General features: G+C 40.2%; 1 protein-coding gene across 3 annotated transcripts in view; it reads left to right on the top strand.

Moving 5' to 3' along the window:
- The first annotated feature begins 2,145 nt into the window (after positions 1-2,145).
- LZTR1 (leucine zipper like transcription regulator 1) overlaps positions 2,146-27,578 on the top strand; it is a 30,243-nt gene continuing 4,810 nt past the window's right edge. For 2 of the 3 annotated variants that reach the window (XM_044447622.1, XM_044447623.1), the window contains exons 1-18: positions 2,149-2,374; positions 2,501-2,563; positions 4,774-4,830; positions 6,147-6,226; positions 7,370-7,478; positions 8,910-8,993; positions 9,502-9,559; positions 11,480-11,619; positions 12,624-12,825; positions 14,303-14,413; positions 14,642-14,734; positions 15,874-15,969; positions 16,909-17,092; positions 19,970-20,139; positions 20,346-20,502; positions 22,968-23,094; positions 24,544-24,693; positions 26,206-26,311. In XM_044447622.1, the coding sequence (XP_044303557.1) occupies positions 2,199-2,374; positions 2,501-2,563; positions 4,774-4,830; positions 6,147-6,226; positions 7,370-7,478; positions 8,910-8,993; positions 9,502-9,559; positions 11,480-11,619; positions 12,624-12,825; positions 14,303-14,413; positions 14,642-14,734; positions 15,874-15,969; positions 16,909-17,092; positions 19,970-20,139; positions 20,346-20,502; positions 22,968-23,094; positions 24,544-24,693; positions 26,206-26,311 (2,163 nt within the window). In that variant the 5' untranslated portion in view covers positions 2,149-2,198. Of the gene's footprint in view, positions 2,375-2,500; positions 2,564-4,773; positions 4,831-6,146; positions 6,227-7,369; positions 7,479-8,909; positions 8,994-9,501; positions 9,560-11,479; positions 11,620-12,623; positions 12,826-14,302; positions 14,414-14,641; positions 14,735-15,873; positions 15,970-16,908; positions 17,093-19,969; positions 20,140-20,345; positions 20,503-22,967; positions 23,095-24,543; positions 24,694-26,205; positions 26,312-27,578 lie in introns of all 3 variants that reach the window. The other variant, XM_044447621.1, reaches the window with a different exon arrangement.

Here is a 27,578-nt window from a genome sequence, read left to right as displayed (position 1 = left end):
GAATACATAGATTTGAAAACTACAAAATATGAAAGTTCTCAATGACAGATAAATGCATAATTAGGTAATTCATTACCTTGAGCTGGTTTGACAGCCATCACAGAGGAAATACTTGGAAGGCTTAGACACCGAAAATGGCTCAGCACTGATCCTAATAATAAAATATGGGTATGCCTTTAGTATTTAATAACCACAAAATTGTTCTGTTCATGTCTTATTTGTAACATCTGCCTGGGCATTCTTAGGACAAATTCTTCTAAATCTTGAGGCTGCCTTGACTCAAAATCCTAAAGTCTGGAATATATTGGGAGTATTGTCAAGATTTTGTTCCATCTTGCTTTCTTTCTGTTGTTAATAACCATTCCACAGATCATATATGTCCTTAGGTGCATGCATGGGTTGTGTGCATTGGTATATGGCAGGACTATATTGTATACTTTGCATCCACAGCATGCTGTCTGCCCGCTACCTTATATTCACATTCCATAAGAAGCTGCCTTGAGTTGAATCCAGCTTATACTTAGAATGTACTCTTTGAAATCAGTTGAGCTAAAATTAGTCCAAAATGACATTAAGCTTGGTTGATGTTGGACTAAAATTAGTCAACTATTTCTTTCAGCCAAAGCTGCCTGGGCAATTTACAACAAGGTGTAATTGTACCTCAGGAAACAACACAGTGTCTTGGCAAACAAGTAATACTGCAAAAGGGCCTCTCACAAAACATACAGGCATTGACACACATGCTGTAACTACTTCTGAGAAGAATTTGGTAAGCCTGTAACATCTAAGGAAAGAAAAAGAACGCCTCACTACCAGTGACAACTTGCATGAAGCACACACACTTTGCAAAATGTAGGGTACTTTTTATAATCTTACTTCAGGGTCTTTCCAGACACCAAAAGTTTGCCTCAGAGGCCCAGATAGTCCTGGAAACTGCAATGAGCATGGTAGATGACCTAATGAACGGCTTTTGACTACATCAGGCACTAGGTAGTAGTACCTTTAGTAAACTAGGCTACATGACAATGACATTAAGCCTGAATTGACTAAACCCTTTGCTTGAGCTTCCCAGGTCATGTCATTCCTTTATTAACAACCTGGAGTCTTTGATTCAATTCATGTAAGACTGAGTCTGTGACCTGCTGTGGACTTGGCATCTCAGATAAAATTAAAGGCTGTTTATTGGAACCTCTAGAGCAAATGGAATTTTGCTATTTAATTAAGGACTAAACAACACACTATGGCTGAGCCCCTCTCATGTTTTCCAATGAGCAACAATGGCTGGTGGGGTGGTGTATCTGCTCTATGTTTCAGACTGCTTAACCTCTTTTGGGGATAGTGTCAGTTAAGAGGGCTAGATTCTTAAAATTCAGAATGAAATCCGGAAGAGACACTTCCCCACTGACACTGAAGTCACCAACCTCCTATTGCTAAAGAAATGTGAAGTCCGGATCTGGACTGGGACATGTGTGCATAAGAGAAGTTTAACCCTTCCCACTCAGCTGCCCCCACCTGTGATGGTTAAGAGATCTGCTGGGTGAGAAATAGGTAAGCCAAATTGGAACTGCATGTACTTATTTGGAAGTTTAAAAAAGGTTAGGCTCATCTGCACGATACATATTTAAATTAACGTGAAGTTTAAGCTCTTAAATGCTTTATTTTTTGTTATATTTCCACTGAAGTGCCTCTTACTTTATACCAGTATAAAATAAGCATCTCAGGTCCATTGTGGTGGGCTAGAAAGGTCGTCAATGTGATCCAAGAAGACTGCTAAGAGTACTTCCTACTTAAAAATTTTGTGCTGTCATGGTCTCCTCTTTGAGACATCTCTGAAATAGCTGATAGTTTGCGAAGAGACAACGGCAATTGCCCGACCACCAGTTAAGCCATCCTTTCCTAACCGATGCTCTCCAGTTGCGTCGGACTACACATCCAACATATCTGAGGGTACCAGTTAAAAAATCTGAGCTAACAATTCCGCCTTCTCCCCGCCTCCCCGTTCTTCCTATAGTCTAACGCTTGCAATCAGACCGGAAATTCGCCCCCCAGGACGCGCGTAGCTTGCTGGGAATAGTAGTCCGATTTGAGGTAAGAACAGCGTTAGTTTCTCGGAAGTGGGAGTGAATGCTGGGAGATGTAGTTGGTGCCTGCCTCTGGTCGCTACCGGCAGCATTTCTCTTCCCTGCTCAGAGCGGGCCATGGCGGCCGCGGTGGCGGTGGCAGATTCGGGCGAGCGCTCCAAGGTGGCTCCCAGCGTGGATTTCGACCACAGTTGCTCGGACAGCGTCGAATACCTGACTTTGAACTTCGGGCCCTTCGAGACGGTGCACCGGTGGCGCCGCCTTCCGCCCTGCGATGAGTTCGTCGGAGCCCGGTGAGGAGAGGAACTGCAGAAACTGGGAAACCGAATGGGGCTTGCGGGCGACGGCCAGATTATAGGAGACCGGGAGGGAGGAATAGAAATAATAACGGCCACTTTTTCTTCCCCTTGTTCTGACAGTCGCAGCAAACACACCGTGGTCGCCTATCGTGATGCCATTTACGTCTTCGGCGGAGATAATGGGTAGGTTCTCCCTTGGATGGCCGAAAACATTTTGCTGCCTGAAGCAGAGTATAAGATGCTCCCCTTAACACGAACGCATCCACACATTCGTTTCTCGCTTGCATGCCCTGCTACCCATTATCTCCCCACACACACACTCTTCATCCATGTGAAAACATGGTCTCTCTGTCGCACACCCCTCCTTGACGTCTTCTCTGGGAGCCTTGTGCTGCCAAAAATACAGAACAATACGTAGCACTTTCCAGATAAAAAAGCTTCCCTCAAGGCACTTCTTTAGATCTGTACCCTCTTGTTTCTCCTGCTTGTTCTAGACAGCATGGAAAAAGGAGCAGGTTTTAGCAAAGTGACTTGCTAGCTTTCCCCACTACCCATTTACCCAGGGAAACTTGCTGCTTCTGGCTGGTTGCCAAAGAAGCAGCTCTAGGAGGTAAAATGCATCTCACGAATACTTTGGCTGGTTTATCCCCCTCCACTGTTTCTTCACCAGATGCAATTGAGCAAGAGACGATAAAGCCTTCCATGAATCTGGTCTGTATATATTAATCTGGTATATGTATACAACAGAGGTGCTTAAAGGCAAGGTTTTTGTCATGCCTCATTAAAAAGGTTGGAATCTAGACAAACGTGTTTCATTTCTAATCCTCACTTGTTTTTCTATAGCTTTTTCCATCCTTTTTTTAACTATGGAAAATAAGGAGAAAAAGAACCTTTTCATTGGTAGCAGCAGGAACCCACTGTCTGGAAGCCTCATAGTATAAGCTTTATAAACATTTTGGATGTCTGGTGGCAGAAAACAGAACTCCTGGGTATATATCTGCTCTAAACTCTGAAATCTAGATCATGTAAGAAACTTACCAGTGTGTGAACCATATTGAATGCGATGGGGTTTACTTCTGTGTAAACATGTTTGGTATTCAAATTAATATTTTTTGTGAAAAAAAATGTTTCTCCATACATGAGCACATGAGAAATGTGCTTGCGCTGCATAAAGCATATATCTAAGTTTGACTGGCCATTTGCAGCTTGGATTCCTATTCTGAAATGCAATCTAGCCTTTACTACTGTGTTGATGGACTGCATTGGAAGTCTCTGTCAATAACAGAGAAAGTATAATCTGGAGGGCAGAGACAATTGGACAAAAAGGGTTTAACTGGCTCCTGAAAAATTAAGGGACAGGGATTGAAAAAAGAGAAATGAATATTCATCCCTTTGTGGCAAACATGTTTTGTGGAACAAGAGGGACCTGGCTTCTACCTGAAGCACTTTTTCTATATTTGTCTCTCAAAAAGGGCAGACCATAGCTGCCTCCCTCTCATTGCTACCACCCAGCTGCTTCTCGCCCCTACCAGTGGCTTGCTTGGGCAGTTGGACAGCAGCCATGAGGGGAAGGCAGCATTGGTCCTCCTTTACTCAGTTTGACTTGCCAAAGAGACAGGTGCCAGTTAGGAACACTTCTCTGGCAAGCCAGAGTGATAAAGGAGGGTGTGGTGTGCAACCCCCAACTAGGCAGCACTGCACAGCTGCTTCTTGCCCCTGCTGCTGGTTCACTCACACTCATGAGGAGCTTTGCTCTGGCAAATGAGAGGGGCAGCACAGGGGTATCTGCTGTGGCATATAGCCCCAATTGGCATTTGTCTTTACCACCACCTAGCTTTTTCTTGCCCCTAATGCACATGTGTGTGGAGGGGGCACTATGCTCAGCCACTTGTGGGGGGGAGTGCAGCTTCTTTCAACAGTGCTGGCCAGTTTTTGCCTAAGCCTGAATTGGGCCCCTTGCTCCTGCTCAAGCAATTCCCTCTGGAGGAGGAGGTGAGGGTGCCTGAGCAGCTCCTTGTCCTCTATGCTGCACTTCAGGGCATGAACTCTGTTTGTGTAATAGAGACTGCCAAACAGCCACAACAAGCTGAAGTCAGCTCATGAGCATGGCTGACGAAGTCAGGAGCCTCATTCTTCCTGGTGGTATCTCCTGACATATGCCCTGGAGGACTGGGAGGGAAGAAAATGGCAGATGAGAGGATAGTTACCATGATAAGCTTAATTATCTTTCAGGCACATCCATGGGAAAAAAACTGATGGTTTGTCCTAACATGTGAGCCTGGCCCATATTTATTCCTTGGTTATTTAAAATGTTAGTTCTGTAAAGTTTCTTAATAACAAACATTGCACAGTACCTGACTATTTCTTCATGTATTCTTTTCCTTATTTTGAAGAAAGACCATGTTGAATGACCTGCTGAGATTTGATGTGAAGGACTGCTCTTGGTGCAGGTACAGCTACATTTCTAGTGACCATTTCATATATTATTTAAATTTTCTACACAAAAGCCTAATGCATTAGGACTTCTGAGTAGCTATCAAAATGAGTTATTGTTGGCATCCTGTATTTTTTGAAGGTAGCTGTATACTTCATATGTGATACAGGTTTGAGTCGAATTAAATCAAATAACATGGGGTTGGGAGAAGAAGGAGTTTGTTTGATACCAAGATCTTCTGTTCATAGAAATAGGCTATAATTTTCTGCCTGTTTGCTTGCCTTTCACATGCCTTTTTGCAATCCCCCAATGAGCTTTGACATGGACTGCTTCAGCTTTCTTATTGCCACTCTTCCATAAAGCTGAGTTTCATGAAGAGTCCCAATGATAATTGTCCCATGGATGGTGTCCCCCATATCAAGTCCAGATCTCTTCAGTTCTTTCAGAGTTACCATTGGCCTCTTGCTTGCTTCTCTGGCTAATGTCCTCCTCACATGGTCACTGAGTTTTGGTGGATAGCCTTTGCTGGGAAGAGTTGCTGTTGAGCCATACTATTTCCATTTTATAATAATGGATTTTATGGTGCTGCAAGGGATGTTCAAAGTGTGGATTTTTTTTCCAGAACAGAACTCTGGTGTTTCTCCATAGGAAGTGAGGAATTCCTTTGCAGGTGGGAATCCATCAGATTCCCTGGGCTTTGCTTCTCAGACTCCAGTCTGCTTTGTTGTAGCCATAAGTCCAAGTTCTTGGTGAGTGCGCCCAGCATTTGCATGGTGCTTGTCATGAACTGTGCACAACCACCTGCAGGCAGCATCCCTCTTCCCTGTCACTTACAGCATCCTTTGTGCTGTGTGTGATGCAATAGAAGTTGGCAGGTTGCACAGCCTTCATTCTTCTCCATTTGTGGACTTGGTGCTCGGCTCACTTTGAAAAACAGGGCTGAACATTAGAGGAAGTCCACAAACTCCATTTCAATACTTAAGGATGCTGTATGTTTCTGTATGAAATGGAACTAATAAGTAGCAACAGCAAAACTGAAGGTGCCCTGATGATCACAGTGGGAAAGGGTTGAGTTCGGTTGAAATAGATGAATGTTTGTTAGACTATCATGCATCATTCTAAAAGTTTCTAAAATTAATTAGTGCAGCATCCCCTAAAGTAATGCTCTCCAGCTGTGCTAGAGTACAACTGTCAGCATCTCCAGCCAGTCACAGAAATTCCAATTTTAAAATGCTCACCAATGGTCTAATTTTTAAATGACTTTACAAATAAAATAATGCCATATGAATGAAATATGTTGTTCTTGGTGCTTCTCTGTGTTTTATCACACAGGGCTTTTACCACAGGGACCCCACCTGCACCCAGGTATCACCATTCAGCTGTGGTCTATGGAAGCAGCATGTTTGTATTTGGTAAGTTAGCACAGGGGTGCATTAATTTTGTGAGCAGTTGTCCAAGTAAATATAGCTTTGAATTTTTGTCCTATTTGTGAAAAAGTATCTGGTACCAATGCAAGAATTGTCAACTCCAGTCATAATGTTCTTGTGACGTCATGGTGAAAGTGGATAATTGACAATTGTCAGACCATTGGTCCATCTAGCCCAGGATTGTCACTGCTGACGGACAGTGATTCTCCAAGGTTTCAAACAGTAATTTTTCCTGCACAATCCTGAAGATGCTGAGATTGAACCTGGAACTTTCTGCATGCAAAGCAGGTGCTCTGTTACCATACTACGGCCCCACCCCAGTTGTAACAGTCTGAGCAACAAACTTAGGGTTCATATAAATGTACATATATAGAATGGGTAGTAGCCTGCTGTGGATTTATCCCCCTCCTTTTTAGTCAGATGTCCAGCCTTCCTCAGAAAATCAAAGTCAGGGGAAACCAATTCTTTGGGAGCAGGCTGTACAGTTTGCTGACTGGCTGACTGGCTCTTGTGACTATAATGAATCTGCTTAACTCATCAGACAGCTTTGTAGAATAGTTTTAATTCAGACTTTCCTACCCTGGTGCCCTCCAGATGTTGCAGACTTCAACTCATATCAGCTACAACCAGCATGGCTAATGGTTGGGAATCCTGGGAGTTGTAATATAAACATCCGGAGGGTACCAGCTCAGAAAAGGCTGGTTGAGCAGGACATGAAGCAGTACACACTTATACCCACATATGCACACACTTACACAGCTGCTTCTAAAGCAGTGTTTCAGTAGAACAAAATGGATTGGTTTAAGAAAGGACCACCAACTAAATGTTTTAACTTAAACATGCTAGGCATGTTTTTGTTTTTCTTTTAATTTGGCTAGAAATCTCAGCAGTATGTCCTCGCCTGGAAGTTTATCTGCAGTTTACTCGAATATATGCTGCATCTCCTAGTCATGAAACGGATACGTTCACCAGATGCTGTTGGTCATACTATTATTCATTCTCCAGTTGCTTATCATCACCCAGTTGACTTGCCTTGTTTAATCATACTTTATTGTTACGTATAGGAGAATTATCTTTTCACTTTGAAATTATGTGAAATACTCATTTTACTGTAATGTTGATATCTAGGTGGCTATACTGGAGACATTTATTCTAACTCCAACTTGAAGAATAAAAATGATCTTTTTGAATATAAGCTTGCAACAGGTCAATGGACTGAATGGAAGATTGAAGGAAGGTACGAACTTGTGTAATAATGTAAACTTTTTGAAAAGATAGGGCTTCACAATGCAATAGTTGTCTTTGCCCTGCTTGTGAATGTACTTGCAAAGCATACAGAGCAGTGTGTAGAAAAAATATTTTAACATTACCTGTTATTAGCTGTTGTAAAAATCCAACATGAATTTGTGTTCTTTTAAATCCAGTAGACTGACCAGCTTCCTTTTTTACTTAATCACAGTTTAGAATTACTTCTTACAGTGTTTAATTTTAACTAGAGTATGTTAAAACATACTAGCTTTGTGAACTATTGTTTGAAGATGCCTTAAGAAGACATAGTTAAGACTAACCACAGTTTGACTGAGTTTACATGTAGCATTAAACTGCAGTTAAGTCAAAAATAAAAATGAAAACCTCTGAGCTCTTCTTTGTAGCTGTGCTGGGAAAGGAGGAACGAGCATGCAAGGCCAAGATTTGCACAGTCTCACCCTTGTAATGCTAAATCATTGTTTATTATATATGATGCAGCCACTAAATAAAATACATGAAGTAATTAAGAGAGAGATTAAGTATATGAACAGTAACATTACAAACACTCATACATGATGTAAAATATGTATTAAACATTCTTTTACTTTTCAGCTTAAATACTCATGTTATACTAACATAAATGAGAAAAATAATTCTTTAATTACAAAAATAAAATATATTTTTACCTATTCCACTTAGGTTCCTTAGAAATATATTTGCACTTGTTCTTTGAATTAAATATCCAAAGTATATATTGTATCTCTAAGTACTTCAGGTTTTATTTTGCAGTCTGCTTTATTATTTTTGGTAATAAACTGGCTCTTTAAACTAATTCTTAAATAATTAATCAGATTTTCAGTGAAGAAAGATCATGCTTCAAAATAAGTGTATAACTTTGGATCTCTAAGTTTAGGAAGAATATTTGATTTATATGTTTATAAATATGTTTATTTATATGTTTATTAAATAGTACCTAATACCTTATTCTGGAGAGCTTGAGTTTGCTGAGTCATAAACAAAAATATTCCAGTGACTGTTTTTTTCTCCCATCATCCAAATGTAACAGTGAAGATTTGTTCCTTCAGCTAATACTTCTTTTATTTAAAGCACTCTTTAAATTTCTGCATCTGAGAGAGAGCCTGGAGTTTTTCACTGACAAATTAATCTTGTGAGCACTAGAGAACTGATATTTAAGCTTTCTCACTGATTTAGTGACAATTGACTGGTGTACTGTGTTACCAGATGAAACTAAAATGCTCTGTTATACTAAAATAACTAAGATCAGAGCTGACCTCCCCATAAATGGAATTTAGATAGTAGTAATCATTTTTCTAGGTACCAAGGCAAATATTTAGCCTCCATTACATATGTGTAATTGTATCATCATGCAAGTTAATTGGTAGGTCTGTTTTTGTTTCAGATTGCCTGTTGCCCGATCAGCTCATGGTGCCACAGTGTACAGTGATAAACTCTGGATTTTTGCAGGATATGATGGGAATGCAAGGTAGGTAGCAAAATTGTTTTGCTCATAGTAATGCAAATTGCAATATTGCTAAATAAGAGATGAGTGCTACATTTTTCTTCTAGGCTACTTTTTATTAATAAAATTCCCCTATCTTTCGGAACAGCTGTATTGAGCTGTGTGTGTGTGGCAGCACTTGGCTTGACAGAAAAGAGATTTCCTGAGTATTTCTGATTTATATTCCTGACCATTCTTCATGACTAATTTTAGCTTAGTGTCAGAACATGATGGCGGATAGATTGTCATACCTGAACGAGGCCTAACTGGACATATTTGAAGCTTGATCTGAAGAATCACAAAATAACATATCCCCTTCTCCATCAGAAAATGAAAGTGTTTTCCTTCTTTTGGAGCCTCTTGCACTCTAGAAAACTAACAAGGGGCACTGTCTTTTGTTTCATGTGTGTGATGTATATATTCAGATATATGTAAACTATATACTTCAAGCTGGCAGGTATATATTTTAAAACATGACTTTTCCTCCATTCAGATTAAATGACATGTGGACTATTAGTTTACAAGACAGAGATTTAACTTGTTGGGAAGAGGTAAGTAGACAGATTTTTTAAAAAATGCTTTTGGTATGTTTTATGCTACTATCTGATTTAGAATACCTGGTTGTTTCAAAATGTATTTTCTTGGGTAAGCTGCAGTTTTATGGATTTTGAGACAAGAAATTCTGGGCTGTTTATTTTTAAAGTTCAAAAAGGCATTTCATATCAACATGATATATTGCCAAAAAATGTGCTGTGAAATCCTTAATATGTCTGTCCTGCTTTATGGAGTTTTACTGGACCTGCAGATGTCATCATCTTCCGCTTACAAACCTCCAGTGTTTTCCCTCAAAAGGAAGAACAGACAGATACATGCACAGTGCCTTTTTATTGTTATCACTAGGAGTAATTCATCTGGAATGCACAAATCTTGTTGCTTGGAAGGCTGCTCCTGTGTAATGACTTTTATTTCTGTGGTGTTTGCCTATTTATAGTTTTGCACATAACACTAACCCATGGTTACTTTAACCCATGGGTGGCTAAATAATGTGTTGCTAAGAAGTACAAACCCAGTCATGCTACCAAACCATAGTCTAAGGCATGCTGTTTATGGGGCTCCTTTTGCATAATTACCACCCAGCATGCCATATTGGCCAAACACAGGCAGCATGTTTTGCTTGAGAGACAAATAACCTTCAAAAGACCTCAGAAGAGGTCACAACTGATAATTAAGCAAATGGTGCCCCACACATGCATGATTCAAACAAGCTGCAGTGAGCCCTTATGCATCAGTCCTGAACTGTGGGTTGTTAATGGTTTGTTTCACTGAATTACAGGGACAACAGGCAAGAGAAATCCTCCCCAGCTGTTCTAGACATCAGTATGACAGTGCTGCAAAGCTGTTTGGGACACAGGAGGGGAGCAGGTGAAGGGGGAAAAAACACTTCAGAGAGTGATCCTTGGTTTGTTTGATGAGCTGGCAGAGGACAAGAAATCATGGGTTAAATGAACCATAGGTTAATTTTATTTGTTTGTTTATTTATTTATTTGGAACACTTATATGCCGCCCCATTCGCAAAAGCCTCGGGGCGGCTTCCAATACAAATAAATAACTATACAATTACATAAAAATACTTAAAAATCTGGAGACATCCCGGCATAAATATAAAATCAATAAATAAATTCAACAATTGAGATGATGTTTAAATAAAAAGGTCTTGGCCTGGCGCCGCAAAACAAATAACGACGGTGCCAGGCGGACCTCTCGGGGGAGTGCATTCCATAAGTGGGGCGCCACCGCAGAAAAGGCCCTCTTCCAGGTACTCACCCTCCTAATATCTTTCACGGAAGGTTCCCGGAGAAGGGTCTCTGCCGCCGATCTCAAGGGGCGGGAGGGCAAATATGGACACAAGCAAATGCGTTATGTACAAACCAGGTCAGAAAAGTTACTTAGATGGGCCAAGGGCATGAGCACACCAAACAGGATTTGAAAACCCTGAATGGAAGTCCAAATCACAAACTGCTTTTGAAGTCCCAGAATTTTAAAGCCAGTTGCTCATGTTACAGTGATATATAAGAAACAAAGACTCAGAGCTCCTTTGGGTGTATAGATCTAGCTTTGTGTATTTCTTTGTAACCCTAGAATACCATTTCTGATGGTTTATACCTTAAGGCAATCCTATACTCACATATGTGGGAGAAAGTCCCATGGAACTCAGTGGTATTTCCTTCTGAGTAGAAATACAGAGGATAGTACTGCCAATAAGATTGAAATTTTTGGTACATTTTGGTGCAGTATTCGCATGGTTTATTATATACCTTGTTCATGTTTTGATAAACATTTTTAAGCATGATATGATATAGTCCAAATGTGAAGCCGAGTAATTCCAGCACACTCAGATCTGCACAGATACCTAGGTTTTTGAATTTCAAAATGAAATATTAGCAATTTACTTTCATGTTACTGCTTTACAGATTAAACAGACTGGAGAGATTCCTCCGTCCTGCTGCAATTTTCCTGTAGCTGTTTGTAAAGAGAAGATGTTTGTCTTTTCGGGCCAGAGTGGAGCAAAGATCACCAATAATCTTTTTCAGTTTGAATTCAAGGAAAAAATGTGTGTATGAAAAGTAACCAGGCAAAACCAAATGGTTGCTAAATTAAAAACCATTCTGCAGGATATAAATAGTTGAGGTATTTAATGTGATTTCCATAAGTTGCCCACAAAAATAATTTTAGTTCAACAAAAAATTATGACAACACTGATAGAAATAAAAATAGGGGCAAGGAGGGATGGAAACTTTGGCGATCCGTTTTAATGGATTAACGTCAGTGTGTTGTCTGTACCTTTTATCAAACAGATCAGAAAGGTAGAACTCCCTGGATCTAGTTTTACAACTTCAGTAGGGCATTTGATTGAGATCTCACTTGATGCTGTGTCTAGTTTAAGTGTTGTGATGGTGCAGTCCAAACTCAAAAGCTTCTAAGCAAACACTTGCTTTGGGCTGTCTGAATTCATTCTGTTTGTGTTCAGCAGGCTAAGGCCAGAAAACACTAGCATTGTAGTTCTTCTTGCCCATACAGGGCAATATATCATCATCTGATGGACTGAACAACACTGTTTTGCTACTTGTGTATGCATTTACAGTGCATTCAACTATAATATACATGGCTACTTCAGTCAGCTGGGTGGATCAAGCAAGAACTTGTAAACATTTTAGGAAACATTTATTCTGTACAGACATCTGTTATATTTTATTTATTTATTTATTTAAAAGTTTTGTATCCTGCCCTTTACAATGTCTCAGGGCGGCGATAACATAAACAGGAATGTGTCCAGTATAAGACGTGTTTAAAATAAATAATGGCACAATTCTATGCATGTTTACTTCAAATATAAGTCAAATGTATTCAGTAGAACTATTTAAATAATAGGATTATAGCCAAGGCAAGCAATGTGCCTTAGGTAAGGCAAAAAGTTATAAAGCATGTAATGAATACACACAGAAAAGAGTTGCAAAGGTTGAACATCGGGAGGTATATGTACAAAATTAAGTATGTTCATTAGGGGCTGAGTCCCTAAACATTAATTTTGTGGCTGTTCTGTGTTTTCTATATCAGTTGGACACGAATTCCTACTGAGCACTTACTACGGGGCTCTCCTCCTCCTCCACAAAGGAGATATGGTCACACAATGGTTGCCTTTGATCGCCATCTTTATGTTTTTGGTGGTGCTGCAGACAACACATTGCCGAATGAACTTCATTGCTATGATGTAGACTCTCAGACCTGGGAAGTTATCCAGCCAAGTCCAGATAGTGAGGTAAAAAAATTAACTTTGGTGAATTCTGCTTTTTTTCTTTGAAATATAATTGATTAAAGAAATAGAACAAAAGACAACAAGCAAGTTTGATAACCCATAGCATATTGTAGGGGTTGTTGAACACAGAGTGGCTTGTCACATTAGTGGGTTGTCACATTCTGTTTGACGAACTGGACAATCAGTAAAAAACAATTGTTGTGTTTCCAAGAGTCACAGTTTCAACCATGGAAATGCACTTTGAGATTGGAGCTGGTACTCTGAACTTGGAAAGCACTGCTTCCATCCTTGCAGTTGGCATAGAAAGGTATATACCAGCTGTGGCTCCAGCATCAGAAGTTGGAGGTGTCTGGGTATTCTGGGGTGGGAAGGGCAAGCGTGAGGCTCTACCACAATATGAGATACCCTATTGATGCTCCTTGTGTGTTCAGGCAAAACACATAGGCTGCCAAAATCAGGTCTTTTGAAGGATGGAAGTAGCTGGTGGTGACTTTCACTTCCACTTTCCTTCCACCCTCCACTGGACATGAGTTCAGAGGGTTACAGGCAACCAGTCTGAATCACAATATCCCTGTATATGTTGTGTCCAGTTTGGAACTACACCTGATTGTTCCAAAGAGACCTAGTTTCTTCCAAAGCATTGTTATATTGTAAATGTTGTTAGAGAGCTTGTGTCCACAAGGTCCTAAGTACTGACTTAGGAATTCTCAGTCCCCTTCACCTTTTTCTGTGCTTTTCTGAGCCTCTTCAAGAAAGGGTACGTCAGAAGGGGAGAGCTACATTCCATCCCTTAACTTACTCTTGACAACTGCCCAAAATGTGAGAGGATTCCCTTTTTAAAACAACCTATCTGGTGAATTTGAGCATTTTATGGGGGAATAGGAAAGGATATGCACATATTAAGGCTGTCTAAAAACATGCCAGAAAGGCTTTTTTTTTAATGGTAATTTCTTTTGTCAGCTGTTAGAAGTGCTTACAAAAATAGAGGGGCATATAGATCACTCGAGTATGTAGAAGCTTGGGGAAGTATGGAAAAGTTGGATGTTACTGAAACGTGTTTGAGAAGTACTTATAAACAAGAATATTACACTGCTAAAGGGGAGATATACACAACTTCCTTCAGTGCTTTGCTTTTCAATTAACAGCTTGCCAACTTACAGTTGTTAAATATGTATAAATAGATCTATATACAGCCTCATTTTGTCAGTGCTCATGAATGTTACCATTTTATGTTGACAGCAATGTTTGCATTGGCCAGGCAAAACTCCACTGTTTAGTCAGCCATAAATGTGCAGGTCAGAAAGACTGCTTCATTTTTTAATTTAATGATCTCAATTATGCACATTTCTGCTGCCCAGAATATTTTTGAAAATTATAAGTCAATGATAGATGCAGCTATTCTGAGGCAAGGAGTTGCCTACTTAACATATTCAATGGATATAATACCATTCCAAGTATTCCTTCCTTTTTTTCTTTTTAGTTGCCAACTGGAAGACTCTTTCATGCTGCCGCTGTCATTTGTGATGCAATGTACATATTTGGTGGAACAGTAGATAATAACATTAGAAGTGGAGAAATGTATAGATTTCAGGTAAATTGTTAAATGTATTTATCTTCAATTAGCTTAAGACCAGAAGCACTAGTTGCTTGAACAAATTTTAACAGTAAAAAAAAAAACCTTTTTTAAAATGTTTATGCTTGAACTTGTGCAAAATTATGGTAGGAAAGTCAACTTGATTTCAGCAACATTTTAAACAACTCCTTTAAGGAATCTTTTTCCATTTCAGACTCTTAACAAAAAAATAACTTTCATTTCCAGTTTTCCTGTTATCCAAAATGTACTTTACATGATGACTATGGAAGACTGTGGGAAAATAGGCAATTCAGTGATCTGGAGTTTGTTCTTGGAGAGGTGAGTGAATTCTAATCATTCTGCATTCTTGGCCAAAGTGATATAGATATAGTGTATAGTGCATTATATATTACTGCTAATGGCTCCACTAACTTTGATAAAATGATAGAAACTGGCTTTTGTATTTGCTTATATTAATATTTGTATACTCGTCTAAGATACTCTCAATCTCTTTGAACTACTCATTGCAGTTGCTGTTAAGAGTATGGTTGGGATGAACCCTTTTGGAATCTCTCCCTTTAGCATCTGTAGACTTCCTCTTGTGCGCAACCCAGTCCTGCAAAGTGAGCCAAAGAAAGAGGAGGTCTGCAAACACTTGCAGACTGTGGTTGCACAACTAGCAACCTTTCCCAACAGGAATGGCTGCAGGAAGCAGAAGAGGGGCACTGTGAGTGGGGGGTGCCAGGCACCATTCCTGGTGACCAACCTTCTTCCCCACCTGTTGCCACCACCACTGGTCCTTTCACCTAACAAATGATCTAGGCTCTTTTCACCATGTTGTAGCATTTACAGTCTTCCTTTGAGGTATTTACAGGGCTATGTGGACCAAGTCTCCATTGTTCACTGCCAGCTAGATGTCAGAGCCAGGATTGTCATCCCCTTTGTAAGGGTTATATTCAGTTCTTTGCCCCACCTTTGTGAAGTGAGCTTGCTACTCATGTGGGACTGCACAGAAACCACAAAAAAGCTAATTTGCTTACCTCTAACTGTAATTCTCCAGCTGTGCAGTTACACAACCAGTTTCCTGCTGCATTACAGGTGCTGTTATGTATTGCTTTTACCCTTTCTTCCAATGTGCAGTTGCTTTGTGAATTGGAGGTCTGAACTGACTGGAAGGCAGAAGCCATTGCAAGGTGGAAACAAGATACTTGCCAGAACTTTAGGCCAATTTTATAAGTTTCTCAGAAAAGGCAATATGAAACTGTAGAGATCAGATATATGACTATAACTGATGAATCACAGTTATAGATGGGCAACTGTCTTTTTAAAGAAAAATAATTTTTGTTGCCTACCAAAAGCAGTAAAAGCTGTTTGGCTGTATTTGCAGCAAGAATATTTTAAAATCCAACTATCACCCAACTACAGTGAGTGCTAAAGAATATAATTTATGTCTGCTTATTTCTGTCCACTGGTAACAGAAGGAAGAGAGGGTTCGAGGGCATACAGCCATTGTCACAGCTCGCTGTAAGTGGCTCCGGAAGAAAATTACACAGGCAAGAGAACGGTTGAAACAGGTATGATTTGTTAAGATTTTTTTTTTTAACTTCAGGTTTACCTTGCAGGTTGATTGGCAGTTTTTGTTGTTGCTCTTACTAGATACCTGTACTGCTCAAAAGCCCAATTTCTCTGGTAGTTCACAAAAGTTAAAAATAAAACATGATAAAAATAAAGCCTTTAATAGTTTAAAACAGTATAGAACTGAAGTAAAAATCAACCAACATCAATGTAAAAATGGAAAGACACAGTAACACATTTAAAAATAAAGTTAACAGACTTAAACATCCAGGAAAATTTAAAAAAATCTTCATCTGGTACTGGAAAAAAACAGAAGATGTGCCATGCAAGCATCTTTTCGGAGGACATTCCAAGGCCAGGGTGCCAACATTAAAGGACCCTGTCTTCAGTAACTACCTGCCTTTCCTCATTCAGCAGGAGCACCTGGAGAAGGGTGTTTAAAGATGATCTCAAGGATTGGGCAGGTATATGTGGGTGGAGACAATCTGGCCCCAAGCCACTTAGGGCTTTATAAATTATTACCAGTGTATCAACATCAGTGACTTAGATATTGAGAAATATGTTTGATTATAGTGTTGTTTAGTGGCTAATCTCATAACTTTTGCAGCTTGTTTCACATGGCAAGGCTGCTTCTGTTGAGGTAGTTCAGAAGTGACAAGTACTTTCTAAATGTCTGCATAAGCGTGCTAATGCTTGTATAAATTGAAAGACATATGCTGTGGCTGGATATAGTAAGTACCTGCATCAGCTTTCTTTCCTTAGGAACAGAATGTTCTGTGCATTTAGCAACAGTGCTATTCAAAAACAAAAACAATATGACTCACAAGAAATGACTGTTCTATGTAGATTCCTGGGTGCATAGATGAATAGATTTTAGCAAATGCTGCATGTAACATTAGCTGCCCTATATAGATTGACATTTTTACTCATCCTATTAGAAATCTAAGCAAGAGATTGATGCGGAAGGGCAAGGAACTCCCCAGAAGGAAACAGCAGGCAACAATCTCAAGGTGTGCCGCCAGCAGCCACTGCTGGAGGTGACCATCCGAGAAGCAGAAGCCCAACCCTTTGAGGTGCTCATGCAGTTCCTTTACACGGATAAAATCAAATACCCACGCAAAGGTAGGATAGCAGAACTGCTTCCTAGGAAGGAGCAGTGTATATTTTTATATTGGCTTTTTGGGGGTTTCTTCTTTTATGTAACAACTATTTTTTTATTTATAGACATATGTTTTTCTGTCAACATAAAGTGGTCAAAAGCATATTCAGATCTGACATGTGCTAGAAGCCTAAAATTCTAAAGTCATATCGAACTTCAAATATGTTTATGTCCATGCTTCACATTACACACCAACATATTGGGCAACAGTTCATTTCACACACATCCATCCCAGATTTCTTGAAATTTTAAAAAAACTGGATATTGCAGTAGGAATCCTTAGCATTTACCTATGGCAGCTGCCCTTAAAGAAGTATCTGACACTAATCTTGTATCAAGTATACAAAGATTCTTCCAAAAGCAGAGAGGCAACTATTTCAATCAGCAGACTATAGCTGCTATTAATACTCAGCAAATTGCCAGCAATTAAATTTATTTGGAACATTGGTACAAAGAACTGCTGCTTCTGTGACAGCATTGCTCCTTCCTAGTAGCATTTCCTTGTTACTGCATTTTTCTCACCATTTTCTACAGCATTTGCTTTTGCCTGCTTGGGAATGAACTGCACAAGGGACTTTGTATGCTTGCCCTGGGTGCAAGAGGGAATTTCTGTGGAACAGCAAGGGGCAAGGGAAAGAAGAGAGGAAGCAGCCTTTGTGACTAGTTCCCCTTGGAAACTAAAACTGCCATTGATGGTGACTCTGGAGACTCTTTAGTTTCAGTCCCTGGTCCTTCTGAAGTGGAGCCTGCTGCCTCAAACTCTATATCTTGTCCATATAACCTCCAGGAGATGTCACTATCTTCTGACTATGAGACATGGACTTCAGACTTCTTTAGTGAGCAGGGAGATCCTGGGAAACACTCCCCTTACCTTCCCACTTTGCCAACTATAACTCTCTAGCAGATGTTAAAGCTGAAGGAAAAGTCTACTGGCCCTTTAACAGTCAGGTGTAGCACCTGAAAGAGTGGAGTTCTGAGAGAGACCTGGTCTGATGATAAATCTTACCAATTGCTCACAGACTGAGCTAGGACAACTTGTTATTTCTGGAACTCCAGGATTACTGATGGAATGCTGCTCAGACTTTGGTTGAACTGTTCTTTCCTTTTGCTCCCATGGTGGTTCAGTCCAATAGTTTTACTGTTGTTGCTTATGTTACCTTATTTTATGTAACTCAGAATTATGTTTTTGCTATCTGTACTGCTCTAAACAACCTTATGCTAGCAGAGAAAGCTGGATAAAGTATTTCAAATAAATATGTGAAGCAAAAAACAACAGCACCCTATGCACAGGACACTGCCCAGGCAAGTCCCCCATAGGAATGCTGTTTCCTCCCTCTTGAGTGGGTGATGGCTCAGGTAAGGCAGTCTGAAGGTCCTGAAGGTGGAGGTGAAGGTCTGTAAACTAACCAGATGTGACTCCATTGTCTTGACCACACTATTAGCACATAGTAAAAATAGCAAAAACATAAAAGTAAAGTAAGCAATAATAATAAAATTATTCAGCTAAACAAACATAGGATGATGAAGAAGAAAGGACAGTTCAGGAAGAGGCTTGACCAAAGAGATCAGTTTTATAACATTCCTGCTTGCTTCTTGTGCAAGTAGCCCTCAGATAGCCTGTCAGCAAGGTGGGTACTGATGTGTGCAGCTGAAAATGTTTAGTGAAAAAGGGATCCTAGCTTAGTGGCAGAACACATGCTTTGAATGCAAAAGGTTCCAGATTCGTTCCCTAGAATCAGGTTTAGTAGCAAAGACCTCTAGTTTCTTCTTCTGAGAACCTGTAGAAGTGCTTCCATACCAAAGGGAGAATATGGGGCAAGGCAGCTTCCAATATTATTTCTTAACCTGTAGCCCTCAGGAAAACAACTTCTGACCCACAGAGCTTGCCCATCCAGGCTGCATAGACTTGGGGTCTCCTTGGGGCCCTGCACTGTTGGCCTAGAGGCTACCTGCTGCTTGTGGAGGTGGGAAGAAGGATCTCTTTGTTACGTTTGATCGCAGATTGGGAATAATAAGGGAATTCCCCTGTGCATCCCTTGCCCTGCTGAGGGAGGATTTGGAAGAAGGTGATTTCACCTGTGCTGCAGCTTCTCCATAATGAGAGAAGGTGTGGGGCAGGCAAAATGGCTTTGCAGTGTGAGCATTTGCTCCCATGGGGAGAAAACCCACATGTAATGAAGCTGATTCCTGGCAGATGCACCGGGGACCAAATGCATTCCCTTTTGTGCACCTTCCCCTTAATGAGAAAAAGCATGGGACAGGCAAGACAGCTTTGGTACAAGTAGGTCTTCTGTGGTGAGAGAAGACCTGCATGGTGCAGAGTTGGTTCCCAACACGAGCCAGGATGATCAACCTCTCAACGTGTCCTCTAGAGACTAAATGACAGGAGGAGACATAAACCAGTCTCTGAAATTTTTGGCCTGCAGAGGCTGGGGGTTATAATCTTACTTTCCACCCCATTCTGGTTGCCCGCCTCAACTATAGTGCCACCATTGTGCTCAATCCTAGATAATTCACCAAGAGGTTTAGGACTTGTCTATTTCACACAGCAGGACTCATGAATGGTACAAATATCTCCTTTTGCAAGGAAATCTCCCTTAGTTCCCATTATTAATTTGTCCTCTTTCCATCAATGAGGTTTTTAGTACAGCATGACTTTGCTCTGTATTATGTTATGTAAAGGTTCTCCAGAGTTTCAGTGGCACTTCAGTACTAGGATAATAGGGCTTTGTTAGTGTATTCTAAATATCAGGATGAAGTACCTTTACTTTCTTCTCTAGATGTAGTAACACCTGCTAGTCTCTTTCTGTGTGGAATTAATTGTTTTTTGTATTGTACAGGGCACGTGCAAGATGTTCTGCTAATCATGGATGTGTACAAATTGGCCCTTAATTTCAAACTGTCACGACTGGAACAGCTCTGTGTCCAGTACATTGAGGCATCAGTAGATCTGCAGAATGTGCTTGTTGTATGTGAAAATGCAAACAAACTTCAGTTAGATCAGCTAAAGGTAGGTCTTGCAGCTATAGGCATAGATCGTTCAGCACCAACAGAGGTATTTTACCTCCACAAGTGGTTTAGCTTGCTTCAGCTGTATACATGCCAGTAGGTTCATTGAGTCTTCCTGGAGAATTTTGAAAAAAATGTACCAAAGAATTGTTGTAGTTGTTTTTATATATGGTTCTTCGTATGACAAGGAACTTGTGTATCTTTTAGGAACACTGCTTGAACTTTGTGGTAAAAGAATCACACTTTAATCAAGTAATAATGATGAAAGAATTTGAGCACCTTTCTTCATCCTTGATAGTAGAAATAGTACGAAGAAAGCAGCAACCTCCACTTCGAACACATTCGGACCAGCCTCTTGATATTGGTAATGTGATTTCCATTCTTAATCAAATATTTATTTATATTTACATAAAATTATTTTTGGCCACTCTTAAGAGTTAAACCTTATCATGATTGCTTGGGACTTTAGCTTGAGTATAGAAATTCTGAACATGGTTGCTTCAACTGTTAGAAGAGCCTAGAGAAGAATGCAAGAGTAAAATCCAGAATATTATTAGGCTTAGTTACATTACATAATGTAATATCACAGGTTTTTAAGGGGTAGAAAAGAAATCTAAGGTATGTCTGATGGTCTGAGCAATAAGGGCCTACAGTCTCCTAGAGTGCCATGCAAGGGCATAGCGTAGCCTCCCGTTGCAGGTTGTAGTAGGTTGATTGAATAGCTCATTTTCCCCCAGCCTGGTGCCTTTCAGATGTGTTGTACAACCTCACATAAGTATTACACATTGTAGGCTAAAATAGCCATCATTGTATGCCAGTAGTACTCCATGCATACTCAGTCCCATGGTCACAGATTGCATAATTCTGGTAGGGCATCTTCATTAATTTAAACCCATAGTGGCTTGCAGGGCAGATGATAGAAGGAATAGCCCTAGTTTGGATGTCATGCAGGCTAACCTTATATTATCTAATTCCCCATAAGCCATAGTGCTGGGCACCATTTTAAATGTCTGGTGGGGTTCGCTTGTATCATCCAGACCTGGCCATTGGGGATTGTGCAAGGTTAAACTACCTTCACATAATCCCAAGTGTAACCAAGTGTTCCCTACCTTCATGATTGCACAGGTCTATATTGGGAAAGGTGTTCTGCCAGGTAACCTGGTCCCAAGCTGTTAATGGCTTAGCATGCCAAGAGCAGGACCTTATATGTGGCTTGAAAGCTAAAAAGAAGCTAATGTCATTGCCGCCACACTGTGTAATATGTGCATTGCCTGGCACTCTACTGATACATTCCACTGATACATTCTGTACTAGTTGCAGCATCTAAAGCAAGCATGAGGGTAGCTGCACATAAAGTGCATTACAATAATCTAAACATCAGGTTCCCAATGCATGAACTAAAGTAGCGAGACCTGGCAAATCTGAGTTGGTAATAAGTACTCCATGCCACAGAAGCTACTTGGGCTGCAAATGACAAGGACGACTCCAGGAGCACCCCCAAATTTACATAGCTGTTGTTTCTAATGGAACCCCATCTAGAAAAAGCAAATTACTCAGTTCCCATACCTGGGGACCTCCCTTCCCATATAGTTTCCATCCCGTCAGGATTCAGTCTCATAGTTTTGGTACTCAGGCAGTTTATCACTGCATCCAGGCATTGGTTCAGAACATGTGCAGCCTATCATGAGTCAGAACCATCAGCACACTGATAACAAGCGGGTCACAAAATTAATGCAGCAAACCTCTCAAGACTCCAAGATTTACTGAGGAAGATAACAAATTGCCTGAAAAACTCTGCTGGAGGGCTACGTGAGGATGCAATGGAGGGAACAAAGTAGGCCTCCTTTGTGGCACTCACAATCACACAGTAGACACAGTTATGTGCTTCCATGTGTGTCTTGTTGGGTTCATGTTTCACATTCCGCTTATACTCTAGCTGTCTCCCAGCTTGTTTTGTCACCCAGAACTCAGCAGAGAACCAGGGTGCACCTATTTTGGTAAGGGTGCACAAGAGCAATTGTGTTAGCCATCTGCAGTGTCTTGCCATTCCATGGTGTGACAAGAGCCTTGACAGGACTGCACTCTTTGACTCCTGGAAGTTTCCCCAGATCAGATCTATCAGATTCCACAAGACATTGGAGGCAATCTATTTTAAAGGGTTCCTCACCCTGCAGGGGAGAACGATGCTCTAAGTACAAACTTCATCAGATAGTTAATCTATTATTAAACATTAACCAAAACTTTAAGTGCACTTCTAAGCTTGTTAAATGGTTTATCATTTAGACTTGAGATATGCTTCTGACCATGATCATTAATGTCAGTCACTAATTTACATCTCCAAATTCTTCATTAGTTCACATTTATTTTTTAAAAATTTCTGTGTTGTTTTATTTTTTCAAAAAAATCTCAAGACAGTGTACAAAAAAAAAACAAAGCATTAGAACCAGGTGAACCATACTTGATTTGTTTTAAATTGTATTTTGTATTTTAAAATATACAAAGCTAATTTTTAAAGCCAACATTTAAAAAACTGTGTAAATAAAAAAGTTTTGAGCTGGCACTGAAATGAATAAAGAGTTGGCACCAGGCAAACCTCTTTGGGAGCATATTCATCTAATGGGGCACATTGAGTATTCTTGATGTGAGACCCTTGGTCTTAAGTCAGTTTTCTCTTGGTATTACATAACAAGGTATCTTATATTGCTCTGAGGAAGATGAATTAGTAATTTCTTAGTAAGCATTCCCAGCCATTCTAGTAAAGTTAAAAACTATTCTCTTAACATCCAGGACACTGTATATAATACTTGTTCCCTGTATGATTTTCCTTAGGAACTTCATTGATCCAGGACATGAAAGCTTATCTGGAAGGTGCTGGACTAGAATTCTGTGATATCATTCTACTTTTAGATGGACATCCAAGACCAGCTCATAAAGCTATTCTTGCAGCCCGCTCCAGGTATCCTTGCTCAAATCAGTAATTGCCTGATATAAAATTACATTAGTCACTGTTGGGACATTACTTCCTCTTCTATTTTCTTGCATGATAAATCAAAAGTTGGTCACCAGCTTGAATAGTTTCATCCTGCTGTGCACATTCCTACTATCATACATCAGGAATTAACAAATTTGGGGGCTCCCCAGCCCAATTTCAATCCACTGGGGCTTCCCAGGGGCCGCTCCCCTGCAGTCACCTCTATGTGCGGCTGAATTTCAGCAGCAATAACATCAAAACCATTGACATTTTGCTGCCAGATTAATGCAGCAACCGTGATGGTAGCCTGAAAAGCTTCATTTAATTTTAAACCAAACCACCAACTGTTTTTTTGTTTTGTTTTTTTGGTTTAGTCGCAAAGTCGTGCCTGACCCATCCATGGACAACTTTCCTCCAAGTTCTCCTGTCCTCCACCATCTCTTGGAGTCCACCCAGGCCCACACCCACTGCCCCAGTGACTCCATCTAGCCACCCCATCTTCTGCCGTCCCCTTCTTTTGCCATCAATCATTCCCAGCAGCAGGGTCTTCTCCAGTAGTGGATGGCAAAGGCTGTACTTAATTCTAGGGGCATCTATGTCTCATAGGCACCATGATATCAACTCCTGTCATCTGTGGAAGTGAACACCAGAATGGAAAGATCCTCCTGGTGTTCTGAATGCAGTATCTCCCTTGACTGGGTATTTATGTATTTATTCAACTTCTGAGTCACCCTGTAGCCACAGTAAGGCAGGATTGGGCAGAAGATAAACATTAAAATATTTTGGATTTTAACTTCCAGAAGGCCCTCCAGTATGGGAATAGTCAGAATATTGGAAATTGAAATATTGGCAATTGAAATCTGAAACACCTAGAAATCAGCTTACACTGAAAAATACACAGTGGGGTAGAAACTGCTAAACAACATACAAAATTACTTTTGTCAGTTTTGTGACCTTCTCCTTCTCTGGTACTTCTTTGTTCTCTCACTTTCCTTGGCTGTTTTTGGGAGATTAGACCTCTTGTGCTTGGAAAACTTCAGCTGTAAAAGTTTATTGCCAGGTACATAGGTGTATAAGGTGACTCATGTATAAGACAAGGTCAATGTTTTGATAGAAGGAATAGAGAAGTTACTGGCTTGTGTGAAATGAGAAAGGCACAGTAAAATACATTTAAAAATAAATATTGCTTGATAGATGTATAAATTAATGTTGTTCTGAAAATGCATGTTACAGTGCTGCATTTCAAGAAACTCCAATTAATTTATTTAAAAGACAAATTGAAATCCTACCTTCCCGATTGCTTTTTACTTCCTAGAAAACCAATATGCAAGGCAATTTTATGAGAACTAAACAAGTGCAGATGGCCCTCCACAGTTGATTATTATTACTGACCTTGTTTTTTCTTGCATCATAATGTTTGTATTTTCCCTCCAGTTACTTTGAAGCCATGTTTCGATCTTTTATGCCAGAAGATGGGCAAGTTAATATTTCAATTGGTGAGATGGTTCCAAGCAAACAAGCCTTTGAATCTATGCTAAGGTATATTTATTATGGTGAAGTCAATATGCCTCCTGAAGATTCTCTGTATCCTTTATCAGGATTGATACATTAAATCTGATACTTTCTTTTGTATGGGTGTAAAAATGTTCTTAATACTGAGTTGTATTTGCAGTTAATTTTTCTCAAGTAGAAGCATACAAGGTTATAGTTACTTGTGCCAGTACTACTTTACTAATGAACATACTGCACATCCAGTGTATAGCTGGACATGCAACAAATTAACTCTGGAAGGCCATATTAGTAGTAAGGGCAGACTATCTCTGTATTCAAGCAGAAACAATAAAATCCCTATGGTCCTTGAGAGAGTATCCCAGAGACCATAGGATATTGCAAATGCCATAGCTATCCCTATGTCCCCAGGAAGGAAAATGGGGATATTTCAGCCTTCACAGAAAGCATCACAGTAACTTCTCCATCCAAAGCTGGAATTATTACCTCAGGTGAGAAGGAGCTGCAAGTTCCTAAATTGCCGCACTTCCTGTCCTCGCTCTTATCCCAGTGGCTGCATTAGATGCGGTCAAAAGAACTTCTAATGGAAAACTACCTGAAAGGAGGACAGAGGGGTAAGGACCACATCCTTCAGTGCTGCTCCTGCTCTAGCAAACATCTACAAGCAGAGCATAGGATGTTCAGCACACTCCATCACCAGAGCACTCCTTAGATACACATTGGACTGCTCTGTTCTTTAAATAGTAGAGATTGCATTTTGTGGACAATGTCCCTAAAGCTCATGAGTTAAATTTTTCCTCTCAAATTGTTCCCAGCACAGTTGAGACAGAAGGCTCACTGGATACCTTCTTCTGCTGTACAGGATACTCACATACAGGAAGATTTTGCCAAGGGATTCTTCCCTGCATTTTTATACCGTTTCTGAAATCAATGCAAGCAGAGGAGTTTGGCTCACCCAGGAGGAAATGGGTGGGACAGAAAGTTTAGCTGATTCCTAATGCCTTATGCAGCCCCATGAAAATCTGGTCCACAGGGTAAGCAGTTCCTTACAGAGGTTCCTAACACCACTCTTCAGGTGGTGGCACTGGAAGCTGCAGGAAAGTATTGCTGAAGATCACTGCTCTCCTTCCCCCAGCAGAAAGCCTTCACTGGACTTCCAGTCCCTCTGCAAACAGAAGTAGCCCTTTTATTGTACAGAGGCAAGTCTGGATTCAGCCCGCTGATCTTCCTTAGCTCCATTCTGATAAAATCTCCCCAGGCCAGTAGGCTTTTCAAGATATTGAACTGATCCTCTTCAAGGGCACACTTCTGGATTTTTCTTCTACGTACACAATCTCTTTCTAGAATTTTGAGTTCACAGAAAATTCCGTAACAGCTGCTGCATGGTTAAAGTGGCAGTGCTATGTATGGCCCAAAGCCAAAGACAATTTTCAAGAAGTCAGCCAGCTGTAATTATAACAATAACACTTTAGAGAGAACACAGGCAGAGGTCAAATCTGTTTGTCCTTATTGCCATTCCATTTAGGTTTATGGTACCTTTGTTCCTTACAACTTGAAACATGAATTCTCTTTAACTAGCATTTTTAGCTACCTCTTTGCTGCTCCTTATTATTATGGATTCTACAATAACCGACTCCAAGCATATTGTAAGCAAAACTTGGAAATGAATGTTACTGTGGAAAATGTGCTCCAGGTAATTCTTACCATCTGATCAGTTTGAAAATAATTATAATTAATCCCCAACAAACTTTTTCTATAGAAAGTAATCAAAAGGCCCATAAATTTTGACCTGGAATATTTGTATGATGAATTCATATTCCCAGATAAACAGTAAGCATAAGGAGAGTTAAGTCTTCTTACGGACAACTGTTCCTGTGGCATCATTAAGTTTGTTTGATTTGTTCTCTATCACGTAATGTGATAAAGAATACCTATTTTTTAGTTTAGAAAAAAGTGATTCTGCTGTGGCTGTTTCCTAATTCTTTTAATATATTTTCTAGTAAGAAAGGCAAGCCATTTCTGTGTAAGGCATTGTGGAGCATCCCATGTTTAGTGCAGCCAGTTCTAGCTGCTTGGTAGAGTACTCATAATTATTTTTCTGTCAGATTGACTCAGTGTTATGATAGTGTTTAGTCATAACACTAAACTCGCCATCCCTAACATGGTGCCCTTCAGATGTTCTAGACTACCAACTTCAAGAATTGGCCATGAAGTTTGGGGCTAATAGGAATTGAAGGTCAAAACATTTGGATAACACTTGATTGGAGAAAGGTGCACCAAACTGGACTTTAGCTGTACCAGAGCATGCCATTTCAAGAGCCAGGTTCACATGTTTCACTACTCTTCTCCTTCACATGCAAAGGAAACCAAAAGCTTACACTTTGAATTTTGAGTAAAGCACATTTTATATTTGAGTATGACGTAACAGGTAAGGTTCTTAGAGCACAACCTGGTCCAGTTTTCTTGGATTAGTTTCAGTTGTCACAGCCTGAGGATGTTGACAGGGTGCTTGGACATACTGGATCTTTGCCCTCTTGGCTTGTAAAGCTAGCTGGGAGGTAACGGCTGGAGCAGAGATTGATCAAGAAGTACTGTTTTTTGTTTTCAAGCCTGATTTAAAATCCTTTTAACTTATGAAGCCCTACACAGGTTGGGACTACAAAGGCCTCTCCCAGCCATAAACCACCCATATGCTACGATCAAGATGTGGGACCTGCCTCTGATCACCATTTCCTAGAGAGGCTTGGTTGATGGCAACAAGAAGAGCCTTTTCAGTGTTCACTCCCCAATTATGGAAAAGCCTTCCCACTGAGGCTTGCCTGGGACCAACTTTGCTATCTTTTTGGCACTAGGTCAAGATTGTCCTCTGATGGGGAAGTTAATATTAGGGCATTATGTCAACCAATTAACAGATCTTTTGAATAAGCTATTGTAGTTTTTAAAAAATGGTTTTGAATTTG

This window comes from Varanus komodoensis, unplaced genomic scaffold, assembly GCF_004798865.1.
Source record: "Varanus komodoensis strain SLA01 unplaced genomic scaffold, ASM479886v1 scaffold52, whole genome shotgun sequence".
NCBI classification, from domain to species: Eukaryota; Metazoa; Chordata; class Lepidosauria; order Squamata; family Varanidae; genus Varanus; species Varanus komodoensis.
Note: the sequence above shows the minus strand (reverse complement) of the source record. Positions and strands in the feature narration are given on the sequence as shown.